Here is a 12,281-nt window from a genome sequence, read left to right on the forward strand (position 1 = left end):
ATGATCATATTTTAGGTCGCGGAATTGGATTTTAGGAGAGATGGGCCACCGTCCGCGGGTTTTGAGAAAGGATGAAGGCGGACGGCGGAGACCTAGCGTACTGGGGAGAACGCGGTTTGCCCTCCCGGGAAGGAGGCAGGGCCGGGAGGAGTGGCGACGGGCCCCGCCCCCGGGGGTTAGGGGGCGTGACGGCCCGCCCTGCCCCGCCCCCGCAGCCCGGAACCGGTGCGCTCCCGCGGGAGGTCGGCGAGCAGAATCCCCGCGCAGTGTCTGCGTCCATGGCTGCCGCGCTGCTCGCCCGGGCCTGCGGCCCCAGCCGCGGAGGTGAGTGCGCTCCGGCTCCACACAGCCAGGGTGGAGGGGGCGGCGGCGGCCCGGGCCGGCCGAGCGGGAGCGAGTCCCGGCGGTCCGGTTCTCCCCTGCGGCGGCAGGGCGGCACCCCGTCCTGGAGCACGCGCGGCCTTTGCCCCACTTGGGCCGCTGCTGGCGCTTGCTTGGCCCCCGCTCCCGCTCCGACTCGCGCCCACCGCCCGGCTCTCGCCTAGGCATCCACACTGCCCCCTCACACCCCACCCCGCAAGTTCCCCGCCCTTGGAGGCTCAGGGGCGCCCCTCCTCCCGAGCCAGGCCTGGGACTGAGCCCAGACTCGGTGTCTGTGACCTTGGGCGAGACGCTCGGCCCGTCCGCCTCATTTGGCCCGTGTGTAAAATGGTCCCAGGATGTGTCACTCTTCTCGCGGACTTGTTACAAGGACCAGGCTGTGTAAGACACTCAGCACAGCGCCTGTCAGATGGCGCTCAGAACTGTGAAGGCTCGTTGGTTATTTCCCGCCGCGCCTTTCCCGGTTTATTTCTCTCCCTCTGTAGCAGCAGTGACACACGTGGCCACGGCTTCCTTTGCCTGCAGGACAACAGTAAGGGGACCCCCATGGAGAGCTGTCTCTGCCAGGCCCCGTGCTGAGTGCCTCAGTCAGCATCTCTCCCACCCACCCACCCACCCCCAGGAGCTCAGTACTGCTGGCTGCCAGGTTTTCTAGGCACAGAGGCTCAGTGAAGTTAAGATCTTGGCCTAAGTGGCAAAGCTGTGGTCTTAGTACCATGGGTGTGAAGATGGGGTGGGAGAGTTGTGGAGCAAGTGTGTTGCAATTCGAGGAAGCATTCTGCTGGTATGGGTTTCTAAATAGCGTGCTTGACATTTTGGACCGATAATTCTTAGTTGTGGGGTCTGCCCTGTGCATTGTAGGGTGTTAGGCAATATCCCTGTCCTCTACCCCCTCCACAGTAGCAGCATTCCACCCTTCAGCGGCAACTACCAGAAATGTTTCCAGACATTGCCAGATGTCCTGGGGTGGGGGCCGGTGGGGGGAGCAAAAGCATCCCTGGGGGAGGCCCACCGAGTCACGGGATGGCCATTATGATGATCATGCAGCAGGGCCTCCTACGTCCCTCTCCCACTACTACCTGCTCTTTTTGCCGGCAGCTCTGCGTCCTCGGGCCTGGCGTCGGTTACATACTATCTACCAGTCCGTGGAGCTGCCTGAGACGCACCAGATGCTGCGTCAGACCTGCCGGGAATTTGCTGAGAAGGAGCTGGTTCCCATTGCGGCCCGGGTAGACAAGGAGCATCGCTTCCCTACGGCCCAGGTGAGAGTTCCAACCGCAGCAGTCCCCTAGGGTGGTCTACCTGCTGCTGCTGGATTGGCAGTGACAGTCACCGCTAAAGGCCCTGAGACTCCCAGCCAGGAATCCTAGGGTGGGTCCTGGAACCCAGAAGATGTTCTGGAGGTTTCCTTCATCCAGCACGAGGCCCATAGCCCGGGCTTAAATTTCCACGATAATAATAATAAGGGTGGCTGGGTGTCGTGCTTACCTGAGCCAGGCATCGTGCTGGTGGCCTTGGTTAAGCTTACAAGCTGCTTGCCCTCTAAGGAGTTCCAGAGTTTTCTGGTTGCCATTTCATGTCTCCTGGGTTCTGGGGCCACTTTTCCAGCTTAGAAAATACTGCGTTGTTTCACAGCGTCTTGGGGACTGTGCCGGGAGTGTGGCGACACGCGGGGCGCTCAGAGTGAGGTGGGCAGATGGCGCTCTGGGCACTGACACTGGCTGGTAACTTCCGGGTGTGGAGCACTTATCCCCACGCATCATCCCGGCTAGTCCTGAGGATGTCCTCACCTGCACATCATTTCCCCATGCACATCCCAAGCCTGGCTGGTTCCAGAACCATCTTCTCCATCCACTCTCTACGTGGTTGGCCCAGCAGCCCGGCTGGTGGGCAGGCAAGGCCTCTTCTAGTTGGGAATTTTCCCGTCAAGGGTCTAAACTGCCCTTCTGCCCTCCGTGACCCCACCTGGCACGTTCCCATCATCGTTCAGTGCATTAAGGGAGATGTGACCAAACTCGGTCTCTTTGTGAGCAGAGGATGGGACTAAGCAGAGCGGCCATGGAAAAGCAGGATGAGTTTCGAGGCATTGCCCCTGGAGCAGTTGCCTGAGACATGGCTGTGTGTTGGGGCTTCTCCTACCAAAAGACAGATGGCTTGACTGACTTTTCCTGTGCTATTCCTGTGTTCCCTGAAATTCTTACTCAGATGACAGACGTAGATTTGCTCTGGACAGGAACGCTGGCAGTAGAAACAGATGTCTTCCCCCAAGCTCCTTTGAACTGGTCCTTTGGCTTTATATTCTCCTCCGGGCTTCCTGGGGCTTGGGAACTTGCAGGCTACCCCTCGGAGCCATGGCAGACACAGGTGTGGAGGGCGAAGGCTGTGGCGACAGCCCCCCACCCCCTCTTCCCATGGGATGGGATTGCTCCTCTGGCTTTTCTTTCCCATTTTCTTAGGCGGCTCCTGTTTGAATTGCCTGGGCTGTAGACCTAGGGAGGAGTCATGCCTCATCTTCTGAGCTTGTCACCACCCCTCGCCAGCAGGACTCTTGTCTCAGTGGCTGATGGGATCCAGAGGTTAATCCGCGTCCCTTCCGGCAGACTGAAGCCTGCTGGGTTTGCGCTTTTATCCCGGCCTCTGTTCCTCCTTTGTAGGAGCTCAGCGCCCAGGCGCAGAAGGGAGTCCAGGGCTCCGGCTGGCAGAGGGGTCAGAGAACTCGACACCAGCTAATGTGGCAGGTCGCCAAACTCAATAATAAGACCACCTAAGTTTCCCAGTGCAGCGGTTGTAAGAACAGGACTAGCTGTCATTTGGGGGCTGCTGTATCCTGGGTGCTCGAATGTCCCGTCTTTAGCACTACACGCAGGGGAGGTTAGAGTATCTTCTGGATGAAGAAACTGAAGCTAGAGGTTAAGTTTCTTGTGCAACAGCCACCTAGGTGGCCTGCCTGGCCTAGAGTAGGTGCTTGGTTAGTGATTTCTAGTATTTTCCCTGAAGAATTTTTTTTTAAGATTTTATTTATTTATTTGACAGAGATCACAAGTAGGCAGAGAGGCAGGCAGAGAGAGAGGGAGAGGGAAACAGAGGGAAGGGAAACAGGCCCCGCTGAGCAGAGAGCCCGATGGGCTTGATCCCAGGATCCTGAAATCATGACCTGAGCCGAAGGCAGAGGCTTAACCCACTGAATCACCCAGGCGCCCCGTCCCTGAAGAATTTTTTATCTACCACTTCCTCCCAGAAAAAGTGGGCTTGTGGGGGAATATTCAAGGGGAGAAGAATTGAGGGAGGCAGGCCAAGAATTAGGTGGAAGGCTAGTACCAATTTCTGCTTGCTTGGCTGGTTTGGAGACCTCAGTCGAGCTTCAGTTTTTCTGTATTCAAACAAAAAAAAAAAAAAAAAAAGAAAGAAAAGAAAAAAAAGAAGAAAGGAAACTATGGAAACTTTATAATATTATTTTATTATAAAGGGAAATAAGAAATAAAATGGTGTTTCAACTGAGCTTGTACTAATCAGCCTTCAGTACGTGGGGGCTGTATATTTATTGTATAAAACTGAGCCCCACGAGGGGCTGGCTCAGTAGAGCATGCGACTCTTGATCTCAGGGTCATGAGTTTGAGCCCCATCCTGGGTGTGGAGCCTACTTTAAAAACGAAACAAAACAAAACACTGAGCCACATTTCTTCTTCATTCAGTGACTATTTATTGAATAGCTTTCCTAGACCAGGCGCAATACCTGCTCTTCCTCCTCATGTCCTCTCTCCGGTGATGGTGCTTCCCTGACCCAGTTAGCCACGTAGAAACTTCTAGAACCATACCCCATTTTCTTTTTCCTACCCGCTGAATCTTGTTAACTACTCCCTGGGAATGTGTCCGAATGCCACCTCCCATTTGTCCCAAGCGAATTCATCCGTGTGTGCCCCGGGGAGCAGCCCGTTCCTCACCCACGACCCAGTGGCTGTGTGCCCAGCAGGTCGCTGTGTGCTGTTACTGGCACGTCCCTGCCTGCACATACTGTGCCCTTGGGAAGTGGCCTGCAGTCAACAGCGGGTTGCTGACTGAACAGGGGGGCGAGGCGGCCCTGTGTGGCGGACTGGCCCAAGACGCAGCACGTGCTGGCCACCAGCGGGCACTCGAGGCGGCTGCAGCTGGGGCTTCTTTCCCTTGAATAAGAGGCAAGTCTCCTGCAAGTGAGGGCCCAGGAGTCTCTGAAGGGAGTCAGTTTTGTCTCTGCTGAGCTTATGCAAACTCTGGATAAATTTGATTTTGTGAAGGCGTGAGCGCTAGAGGCGCCTTACAGTCGCGTTTCTCTGGGAAGTGCCTGCTCAACATTCCCCCGATGGGAAGGACACGCATGTTCTTTCTCTTTCTGCTGCTTTACATCTAGTCCCTGGTCTCTTTCTGTTTTCAATGCTGTCATCTCTTCCCTGAGATCATGATCTGAGCTGAAATTAAGAGCTGGATGCCTAACCGACTGAGCCACCCAGGCGCCCCTGGGCTTTCTGAGTAGAAAGGTTGGGAAGAGCAGAGCCAGGCATCACTGATGAAACTGGGTGAGCCGATTGCGTCCAGGCGCCAGGCCTGGGGTGGGCCGGCTCCCGCCCTCCAGCGAGCTGGAGTTGGAGGCTTTTCAGGCAAACCCTGGTGGCCTATAGCAGGGGCAGAACGGACCTGGGTGACCCATGAGGGGTGTGACTGGTCGGGGTGCAGTGAGCTCCCGCTGTGATCCGTCATGAGAGCCTTGGGTGGGGGGCGCAGTCAAGGGGAGAGGTCCCCGAGCTCTGGCTTCCTTGTGTCCCGGAGGTGTCACCTCTCTGCGGGAGCTCCCTGCACCCCACCTGTGGATTTCAGTTCCCTTTTTGTTTCTTGGGGGAAAGTGGAGTTGTGGCGTGTGGGATGAGTCCGTCCTTTACTCCAGAGCTGTACCCAGAAGGGCTTTGGGATGAAGAGGAGCTTAGGTAGCCCCAGTAGCGTGGGACAGTTTGGCTGGGAGGCCAGAGACAGCCTTCCAGCGAGGTGCCTGGTGAGGCCGGCGTGTGCTTCCATCCCAGGTGCAGTGTGGCCCAGGTTCCTGACCCTGCAGCGCCTTCCCTGAGGAGGTGCTGTGTCTCCCTGGCCTGGGTTTGTGGGCTGCCTTGAAGGGTGGGTCTGTTTTTCTTTTGAGGCCATGCTCCTGCTGGCACCAGGCCCCGTGAGCACCCCATGTGGACTGAGATAGGGTGCTGTGTAGACCACTCGAATTTCGGCTCCCCTGCCGGCTGGGGTGCTTTCTGCCTGCGCTGCCATGTCTCTGAGCAGGCCCACCCTCTCCGCCTGCAGCTGTGGTCACCATGGAGCGTTTGGCTTTTTAGAGATCCTCAGAATGACACATCTGAAGTACCACTGAGTCCCCCGCCTTTTTTCTTTAAGAGAGAGGGTGAGTGGTAGGGACCAGTGGTGGGGTCCAGTTTGGGGGGAGAATCTTAAGCAGCCTCCCTGCCCAGCACGGGGCCCAACGCAGGGCTTGATCCTATGACCCTGAGATCGTGACCTGAGCTGAAACCAAGACTCTGACGCTTCACCAACTGAGTCACTCAGGTGTCCCATCCAAGCCAGTGTCTGTCAGTTTCCTCTTGCTGTTGTGACAAATGACCACAGACTAGAGACTAGTGGCCCAAAACACTAGCATATTATCCAACACTTCCTGGAGGCTGGAAATCCAGAGTGGGTCTTGATGAGCCGAAATTAGCATGCTGGCGGCCCTGGAGAAGGGTCCATGCCTTGCCCCTTCCAGCACGTGGAGGCCTGCGGTGCTACCAGCCCGTGACCCCCTTCCAGCCAGCACTCTGGTCACTCTGAGCCCTGCTTCCATTGTCACCTCTTGTTCCCCTTGTCTCTCTCTTCCCCTTCAGCACTCTGGTTGCTCTGAGCCCTGCTTCCATTGTCACCTCTCGTTCCCCTTGTCTCCCTCTTCCCCTCATAAGGACCCTTGAGATGACTCTGGGTCCCCTTGGATAATCCACAATCTTTAACTTAATCTCCCTGGTAGAGGTACCCGGATCTGCCCTCTTGTGGCCGCAGGGCGCCATGGCATTTGCGGGCTTGGCGGGTCAGTGGCTGCTCCACCCGCTTCCCCCCCAGATGCTAAGGGTAAGAATTTAAGAATTTCGTAGAGGGGCCTGCACACCATGATGGACGTGCTCCTTGTCCCAGTCAGTGTCTTCCCGGAGATCCCTGGTCAGTCGCTTCCTGACAGTGAGCGCACTCACCGACCACCCCACTGTGCCGGGCTCCAGTCTCCGCACGGCCCATATTTTCTCCGTCCTTCAGAAGTTCCCTGTCGCAGCTGCTCTGCCGAGGGGGTGCGACACCTATAATCACGGAAGTACTATTAATTATAGAAAACTTAGAAAATATTGTGAACATTCTTTTTTTTTTTTTAAGATTTTATTTATTTATTTGGCAGACAGAGATCACAAGTAGGCAGAGAAGCAGGCAGAGAGAGAGGAGGAAGCAGGCTTCCTGCTGAGCAGAGAGCCCGATGCGGGGCTCCATCCCAGGACCCTGGGATCATGACCTGAGCCGAAGGCAGAGGCTTAACCCACTGAGCCACCCAGGCGCCCCTATTGTGAACATTCTTATGTTAGTTTCTTTTAAGTCAACTTGTGTAAGAACACGGTTCCAGGGGGCACCTGGGTGGCTCAGTGGGTTAAGCCCAGGGATCCTGGGATCGAGCCCCGCATTAGGCTCTCTGCTCAGCGGGGAGCCTGCTTCCCCCCCTCTTTCTGCCTGCCTCTCTGCCTACTTGTTACCTCTCTCTCTCTCTGTCAAATAAATAAAATCTTAAAAACAAACAAACAAACACGGTGGCAGCAATCCAGTGACAGCAAGGGGCTCACGGAGAGCTGTGGCACCCTTCTCCCCCTGCCCCCTGCTGCTCCCCACAGGCACCTGGTATTAGTTGCTTCTTTGTGAAGCTCAGGAGGTTCTGGGTGGTCCGTGTTGGCCCCCAGAAGGCAAGCTGTCCCAGGTCGGAGGGACCGAGCTGGTTGTGACCCCAGAGTCACTGCCTGGGCTGCGGCATCATTCACAGGCTCTGGCCCCGAGCAGGTTGCTGCGTGTGTCTGGGCTCTGGAGAGACTCCGATGCAGAGCTGGGCGCACAGTAGGCACTTGCTGGCTGGCTGTTACTATTACTGTGGTTCCATATCAGAGACTCCAAGCTTTTAGCATTCATTCACTCAGTCATGGGCACCGCGAGTATCGCAGAAAGCAAAAACCAGTCTCTGCCCTCATGGTCAGGGAGAAGAATCTTAGCCAAACGCAGCCGGGTGATAGGTGTGACTTCCAGTCGCATAAGCCCCGCTCTGGAAAGGCACAGGTTCTGGGAGAGTGCCTGGTTAGGGGACACAGCAGCTGTAGGAAGTGAGGCTTGAGCTGAGATCTGGAGGGAAGGGGAGCACAACACCTGTTGATAAAGGGCGTTACTGACAGGAAACGGCACGTGTAAAGGCCCTTTAAAGGGAGGCAGGAGTATGTGTGTAGAGCTGAGAGAAGGTGTATATGACGTTGTGCTGTCCTGCTCCTTACCCTGGGGGCCCCTGAAGTTTTCCTGTGCCTTCTGCCCGCTTGCTGGCTGTGGCTGTGGACACAGAGGTGAGCCAGTGCAGAGTGTGGCGCCAGAACGGCTTGGATACCCGGTGCGTGATGCAGACCTGAGCTGAGGCTGGGCTTCAGCGTCCGTCCCGAGGATAAGGGTGTGGGCGGATGGGGCCACATGGCCTGAGTTTCTGCAGGCATTGGCTCAGGAGCAGGAGGGTTTGGACTTGGGAGGGGTGGGCACTGGCCCCCAACTGCCCTTGCCATGACATCCTTGTGGCCAGGTGAAGAAGATGGGCGAGCTGGGGCTTCTGGCCATGGATGTGCCTGAGGAGTTCAGTGGTGCCGGCCTCGATTACCTGGCCTATGCCATTGCCATGGAGGAGGTCAGCCGGGGCTGTGCCTCGACTGGAGTCATCATGAGCGTCAACAACGTGAGTTCCCCACTCCTGGGTCCTGGGACGCACAGGCGGAGGGAGGCTCCCGGGGGCAGGTGTCCCGGCGCCCCGGGCACAGCCAGGCTCTGGCGCCCAGCCCCCCGGCCTCTGTGGCGCCCGGCCCCCCCGGCCTCTGTGGCGCCCGGCCCCCCCCCGGCCTCTGTGGCGCCCGGCCCCCCCCCCGGCCTCTGTGGCGCCCGGCCCCCCCCCCCCCCGGCCTCTCTGGGCTCAGTTCTTTCGGGCCGGGCCCCGGAGAGAGCAGGTCTTGAGTGGGGTCCGCAGCCCCTCCGACCAGCCACCCACCCTTCCTCCCACCCCCACAGTCCCTCTACTTGGGGCCTATCCTGAAGTTTGGCTCCAAGGAGCAGAAGCAACAGTGGATCACCCCTTTTACCGGTGGCGACAAAATTGGCTGCTTTGCACTGAGTGAACCAGGTACCATGTGGAACCGTGGTTGGCCCCCCTCCCCTGGCACAGAATCAAAGTGACAGACTGGGTTGGAGCTGGGGCAGAGGCAGGAGCCGGGCCATGTGACACGAGGGCACAGGCCCTTGGTGGGGGCGGTGGTGCCCAGGATCACGTGGTTACCTCAAGACTCTGGGATCCCTTGGGTGTGAAGATGCCCCGCTGTGCATCTCGGGGCCCACCCCCCGCCCCCTGCCACTGGACTAGTCTCTGAGAGCTCTGGCAGCTGGTGTGGCCCAGGAGCTCACTCTTGGGAGCCACATTCCTTGGAGGCCAGGTCAGAAGGTCTTTGTGCCGTAGTTGGGGGTGAGGGCTGGTCCTCTGCTCGTGGGCGGCAGCGCCCTTTGGGAGTGGAAGCAGTGGATTCTGAATCTGGGTCTGGGGCAGGGAATGGCAGCGATGCAGGAGCCGCCTCCACCACCGCCCAAGCAGACGGGGACTCGTGGGTCCTGAACGGCACCAAGGCCTGGATCACCAATTCCTGGGAGGCCTCCGCCGCCGTGGTCTTCGCCAGCACAGACAGATCCTTGCAGAACAAGGTGGGGTCCCTGGGGAGAGGGTCGGTGAGACTTCTGGGCTGTAGACGTTTCGAAGCTTCTCGATATGAATCCCACCGTAGCTCAGGGGAGCTGTTCCTGCTCTCACACCCCTTGGGGCTGCCCCTTTCCCTCTCTAGCCTGCTGGTGGCCTGAGGCCCATCTGTACCTTCCCCTGGGCAGCCAGCAGAGGATGCCCTGGGCTGAGGGCTGAACTCTGAGGGAGGTGGCAGGAAGGGTCTAGTTTGTGTTTGGTGCCCTTGAGTAAGGGGCGTGACCGAGGCTGGTCTCTGATAACATCACTGCCCATGTCTGGGCCTTTTAGGGCATCAGTGCCTTCCTGGTTCCCATGCCGACACCTGGGCTCACGCTGGGGAAGAAGGAGGACAAGCTGGGCATCCGGGCCTCATCCACGGCCAACCTCATCTTTGAGGACTGTCGCATCCCTAAGGACAGCCTGCTGGGCGAGCCTGGGATGGGCTTCAAGATAGCCATGGTGAGCCTGGCAGTGGGGCCCGGGCCCTGGGGCCCAGCTGGCCAGCCACTGACCGGGGCCTTCTGCACAGCAAACCCTGGATATGGGGCGCATTGGCATCGCCTCTCAGGCCCTGGGCATCGCCCAGGCTGCCCTTGATTGTGCCGTGAACTACGCTGAGAACCGCAAGGCCTTTGGGGCACCCCTCACCAAGCTCCAAGGCATCCAGGTAACAAGGGGAGCCTCGCGCGGATGCTGTAAGGGGGACAGCTCGCCCTTTCCTCTCTGGATCTCCTGGGTTCTCCATCCTCTTCCCTCCTCTCCTGGGAGGGAGGGACAGCCACTGACTGCCACGGGGGTTTGGGGCATTGCAGTTCAAGTTGGCGGACATGGCCCTGGCCCTGGAGAGCGCCCGGCTGCTGACCTGGCGTGCTGCCATGCTGAAGGATAATAAGAAGCCTTTCACCAAGGTGCCTGTGGGGAAGGGGTCTTCCCAGGTGCAGCCGGGAGCTTTGGTGTGCGGAGGGGGAAGTGTGCTGGGGTTCCAGTTCCTTGGGCCTGTGGGTTTATTGCCGTGGGGGAGGCCCCGCGGTAGGGCCAAGTGCTGGCGGCTCCTCCCCGAAGTGACGTTTCTGACCCCACCATCCCCTGTGCTTAGGAAGCGGCCATGGCCAAGCTGGCTGCGTCGGAAGCGGCAACCGCCATCAGCCACCAGGTGAGCGTCCTGGTGCGCGAAGGGGCCATGAAGGGGGCCCCCAGGGTTGAGTGGTAGGATGCGGGCCAGCGGCCCCTCCCCTGCTGGTCCCCCGTGTGGCCGATCTTGCCCCTGACGCCCAGCTGTCCCCGGTAGGCCATCCAGATCCTGGGAGGCATGGGCTACGTGACAGAGATGCCAGCGGAGCGCCACTACCGCGACGCGCGCATCACGGAGATTTATGAAGGCACCAGCGAGATCCAGAGGCTGGTGATCGCCGGGCACGTGCTCAGAGCCTACCGGAGCTGAGCTTCGATGCAGGGCCCAGGGCCGCCCCGCTCGGGGGCCAGGCCGGCCTGTGGACCACCACGAAGGAGGCGGGAGCCACGAGGCCTTAACCCTGATGCTCGATCTGGGACCCTGTGTGCCTCTTCTTGCCAGGACCACCCGGCTCCTCACCTCCCCACACCCCAGACCTAACCGCCTGGGGCCGAGGCTTCGAGAAAGGAAAGGTGATGGGCCCCATCTTCAGCTCAGGTTTTTGACATTGCTGCCTCTTCACACCTGTGCCTTGTTGTCTTCAAGTGGATCTGGCCTCTGGAGGCAGGGCCTAGGGGAGGACCCCCATTTCCTTTCTCAGCAGGAGATCCAGGTGGGACAGCCTCTTGGCCGCCCCTGTTCTTTTCCCTGAGCTTAGGGGTCAGGAGGAGGATTGTGGGAGGGGGGTGCAGAATGCCCGGGCGTTTGGGGAAGGCTGGTGGTCCCATGCGAAGCACCTGGAACCCAATAGCTGGTTCTTCATAAATTATCAATGAGTAGGAGGGGGTCTGAATTTCTTGAGGACAATCGATTGTGGAAACTAAGTAATAAAGTGTACCTGTGCTCTGGTCCTCGTGTCCTTGCCTGGGCGCTGCTGGGGAGGGGACGTGGTCTGATAGTGTGTTCCCTGACCGCTGCCGCTGTGTGTGTGTGTGTGTGTGTGCGCGCGCGCGTGTGCAAGCAAGCAAGCAAGGCTGACTGCAGGGACATCCCTCTGGAGAGAGAGCTCCAGCACCAGTACCTTCCTGCAGGAAAGTACAGAGCTGGGTCCTCCGGCTGGGGTGAGGGTCTAGGACAGTGACTGCTGCACACGGAGGGCAGGTGGGTCCAACCCCTGAGCAGCAGGGAGGGAGGGTGTGTCACAGCTGCAGAGGGCTCCGGGGGACTGGGAAAAGCGGTACGGGCCTGCAAGCCCGGCTGTGGAACGGTGGACATGGGGCCTCCACAGCCCTCGCAGATGACAGGGGCCTGATGCCGCTGGAGCCGGAGCCCAGCTTTTAGCGACTGCCACCTAATGCGGTGAGGCAGCCGGCAGGGAAAACCTGCAAGACAGACTTCAAGGGAGCGGGGGTCAGCCCTCCGCAGGGCGGGGAAGCGGGCCTGTCGTCGCGGTGAGGTCTCGGAGACTTGGGGACAGAGACATGACCCATTCGGAGCCCCCATCACGTGGGCGCCGAACATCCCGGACGCTCTTGGCGGAGGACGTCGCGGGGAGCCGCGCGCCGGCCCTGGGGCCCTGCCTTTGACCCCGGCCCCGGGCGGCCCGAGGCGCGCGGCGCGGGGCTTGGAGGTGGGGTCTCCCCTGCGCGGCTGGGCGCTGCCCTCGTGCGGCCCGCCCCGCAGCAGGTGCAGCGTCCTGCCAACAAGACGCACCGGCGGCGGCTCGCGGCTTCCGTGCGC

The 12,281-nt window shown here is 59.4% G+C and overlaps 1 protein-coding gene across 1 annotated transcript; it reads left to right on the forward strand.

Annotated features, from left to right (window-relative positions):
• Positions 1-167: 167 nt before the first annotated feature.
• Positions 168-11,450, forward strand: ACADS (acyl-CoA dehydrogenase short chain). The gene is made up of 10 exons (XM_047697954.1): positions 168-324; positions 1,480-1,643; positions 8,240-8,389; positions 8,716-8,827; positions 9,245-9,396; positions 9,719-9,889; positions 9,960-10,097; positions 10,243-10,338; positions 10,527-10,583; positions 10,719-11,450. The coding sequence occupies exons 1-10, from the start codon at positions 279-281 to the stop codon at positions 10,869-10,871; spliced, it is 1,239 nt and encodes a 412-aa protein (XP_047553910.1). The 5' UTR covers positions 168-278; the 3' UTR covers positions 10,872-11,450.
• Positions 11,451-12,281: the final 831 nt, after the last annotated feature.

Source organism: Lutra lutra, chromosome 12 (assembly GCF_902655055.1).
Source record: "Lutra lutra chromosome 12, mLutLut1.2, whole genome shotgun sequence".
NCBI classification, from domain to species: domain Eukaryota; kingdom Metazoa; phylum Chordata; class Mammalia; order Carnivora; family Mustelidae; genus Lutra; species Lutra lutra.

What these genes read in the sequence shown, in the direction of transcription:
- ACADS (XM_047697954.1), top strand. Translation starts at nt 279, where the DNA reads ATGGCTGCCGCGCTGCTCGCCCGGGCCTGCGGCCCCAGCCGCGGAG. An exon ending in CTGCGGCCCCAGCCGCGGAG is followed by an intron (nt 325 to 1,479) that starts GTGAGTGCGCTC and finishes TTTTGCCGGCAG; the next exon opens with CTCTGCGTCCTCGGGCCTGG. An exon ending in TGGGCTTCAAGATAGCCATG is followed by an intron (nt 9,890 to 9,959) that starts GTGAGCCTGGCA and finishes CCTTCTGCACAG; the next exon opens with CAAACCCTGGATATGGGGCG.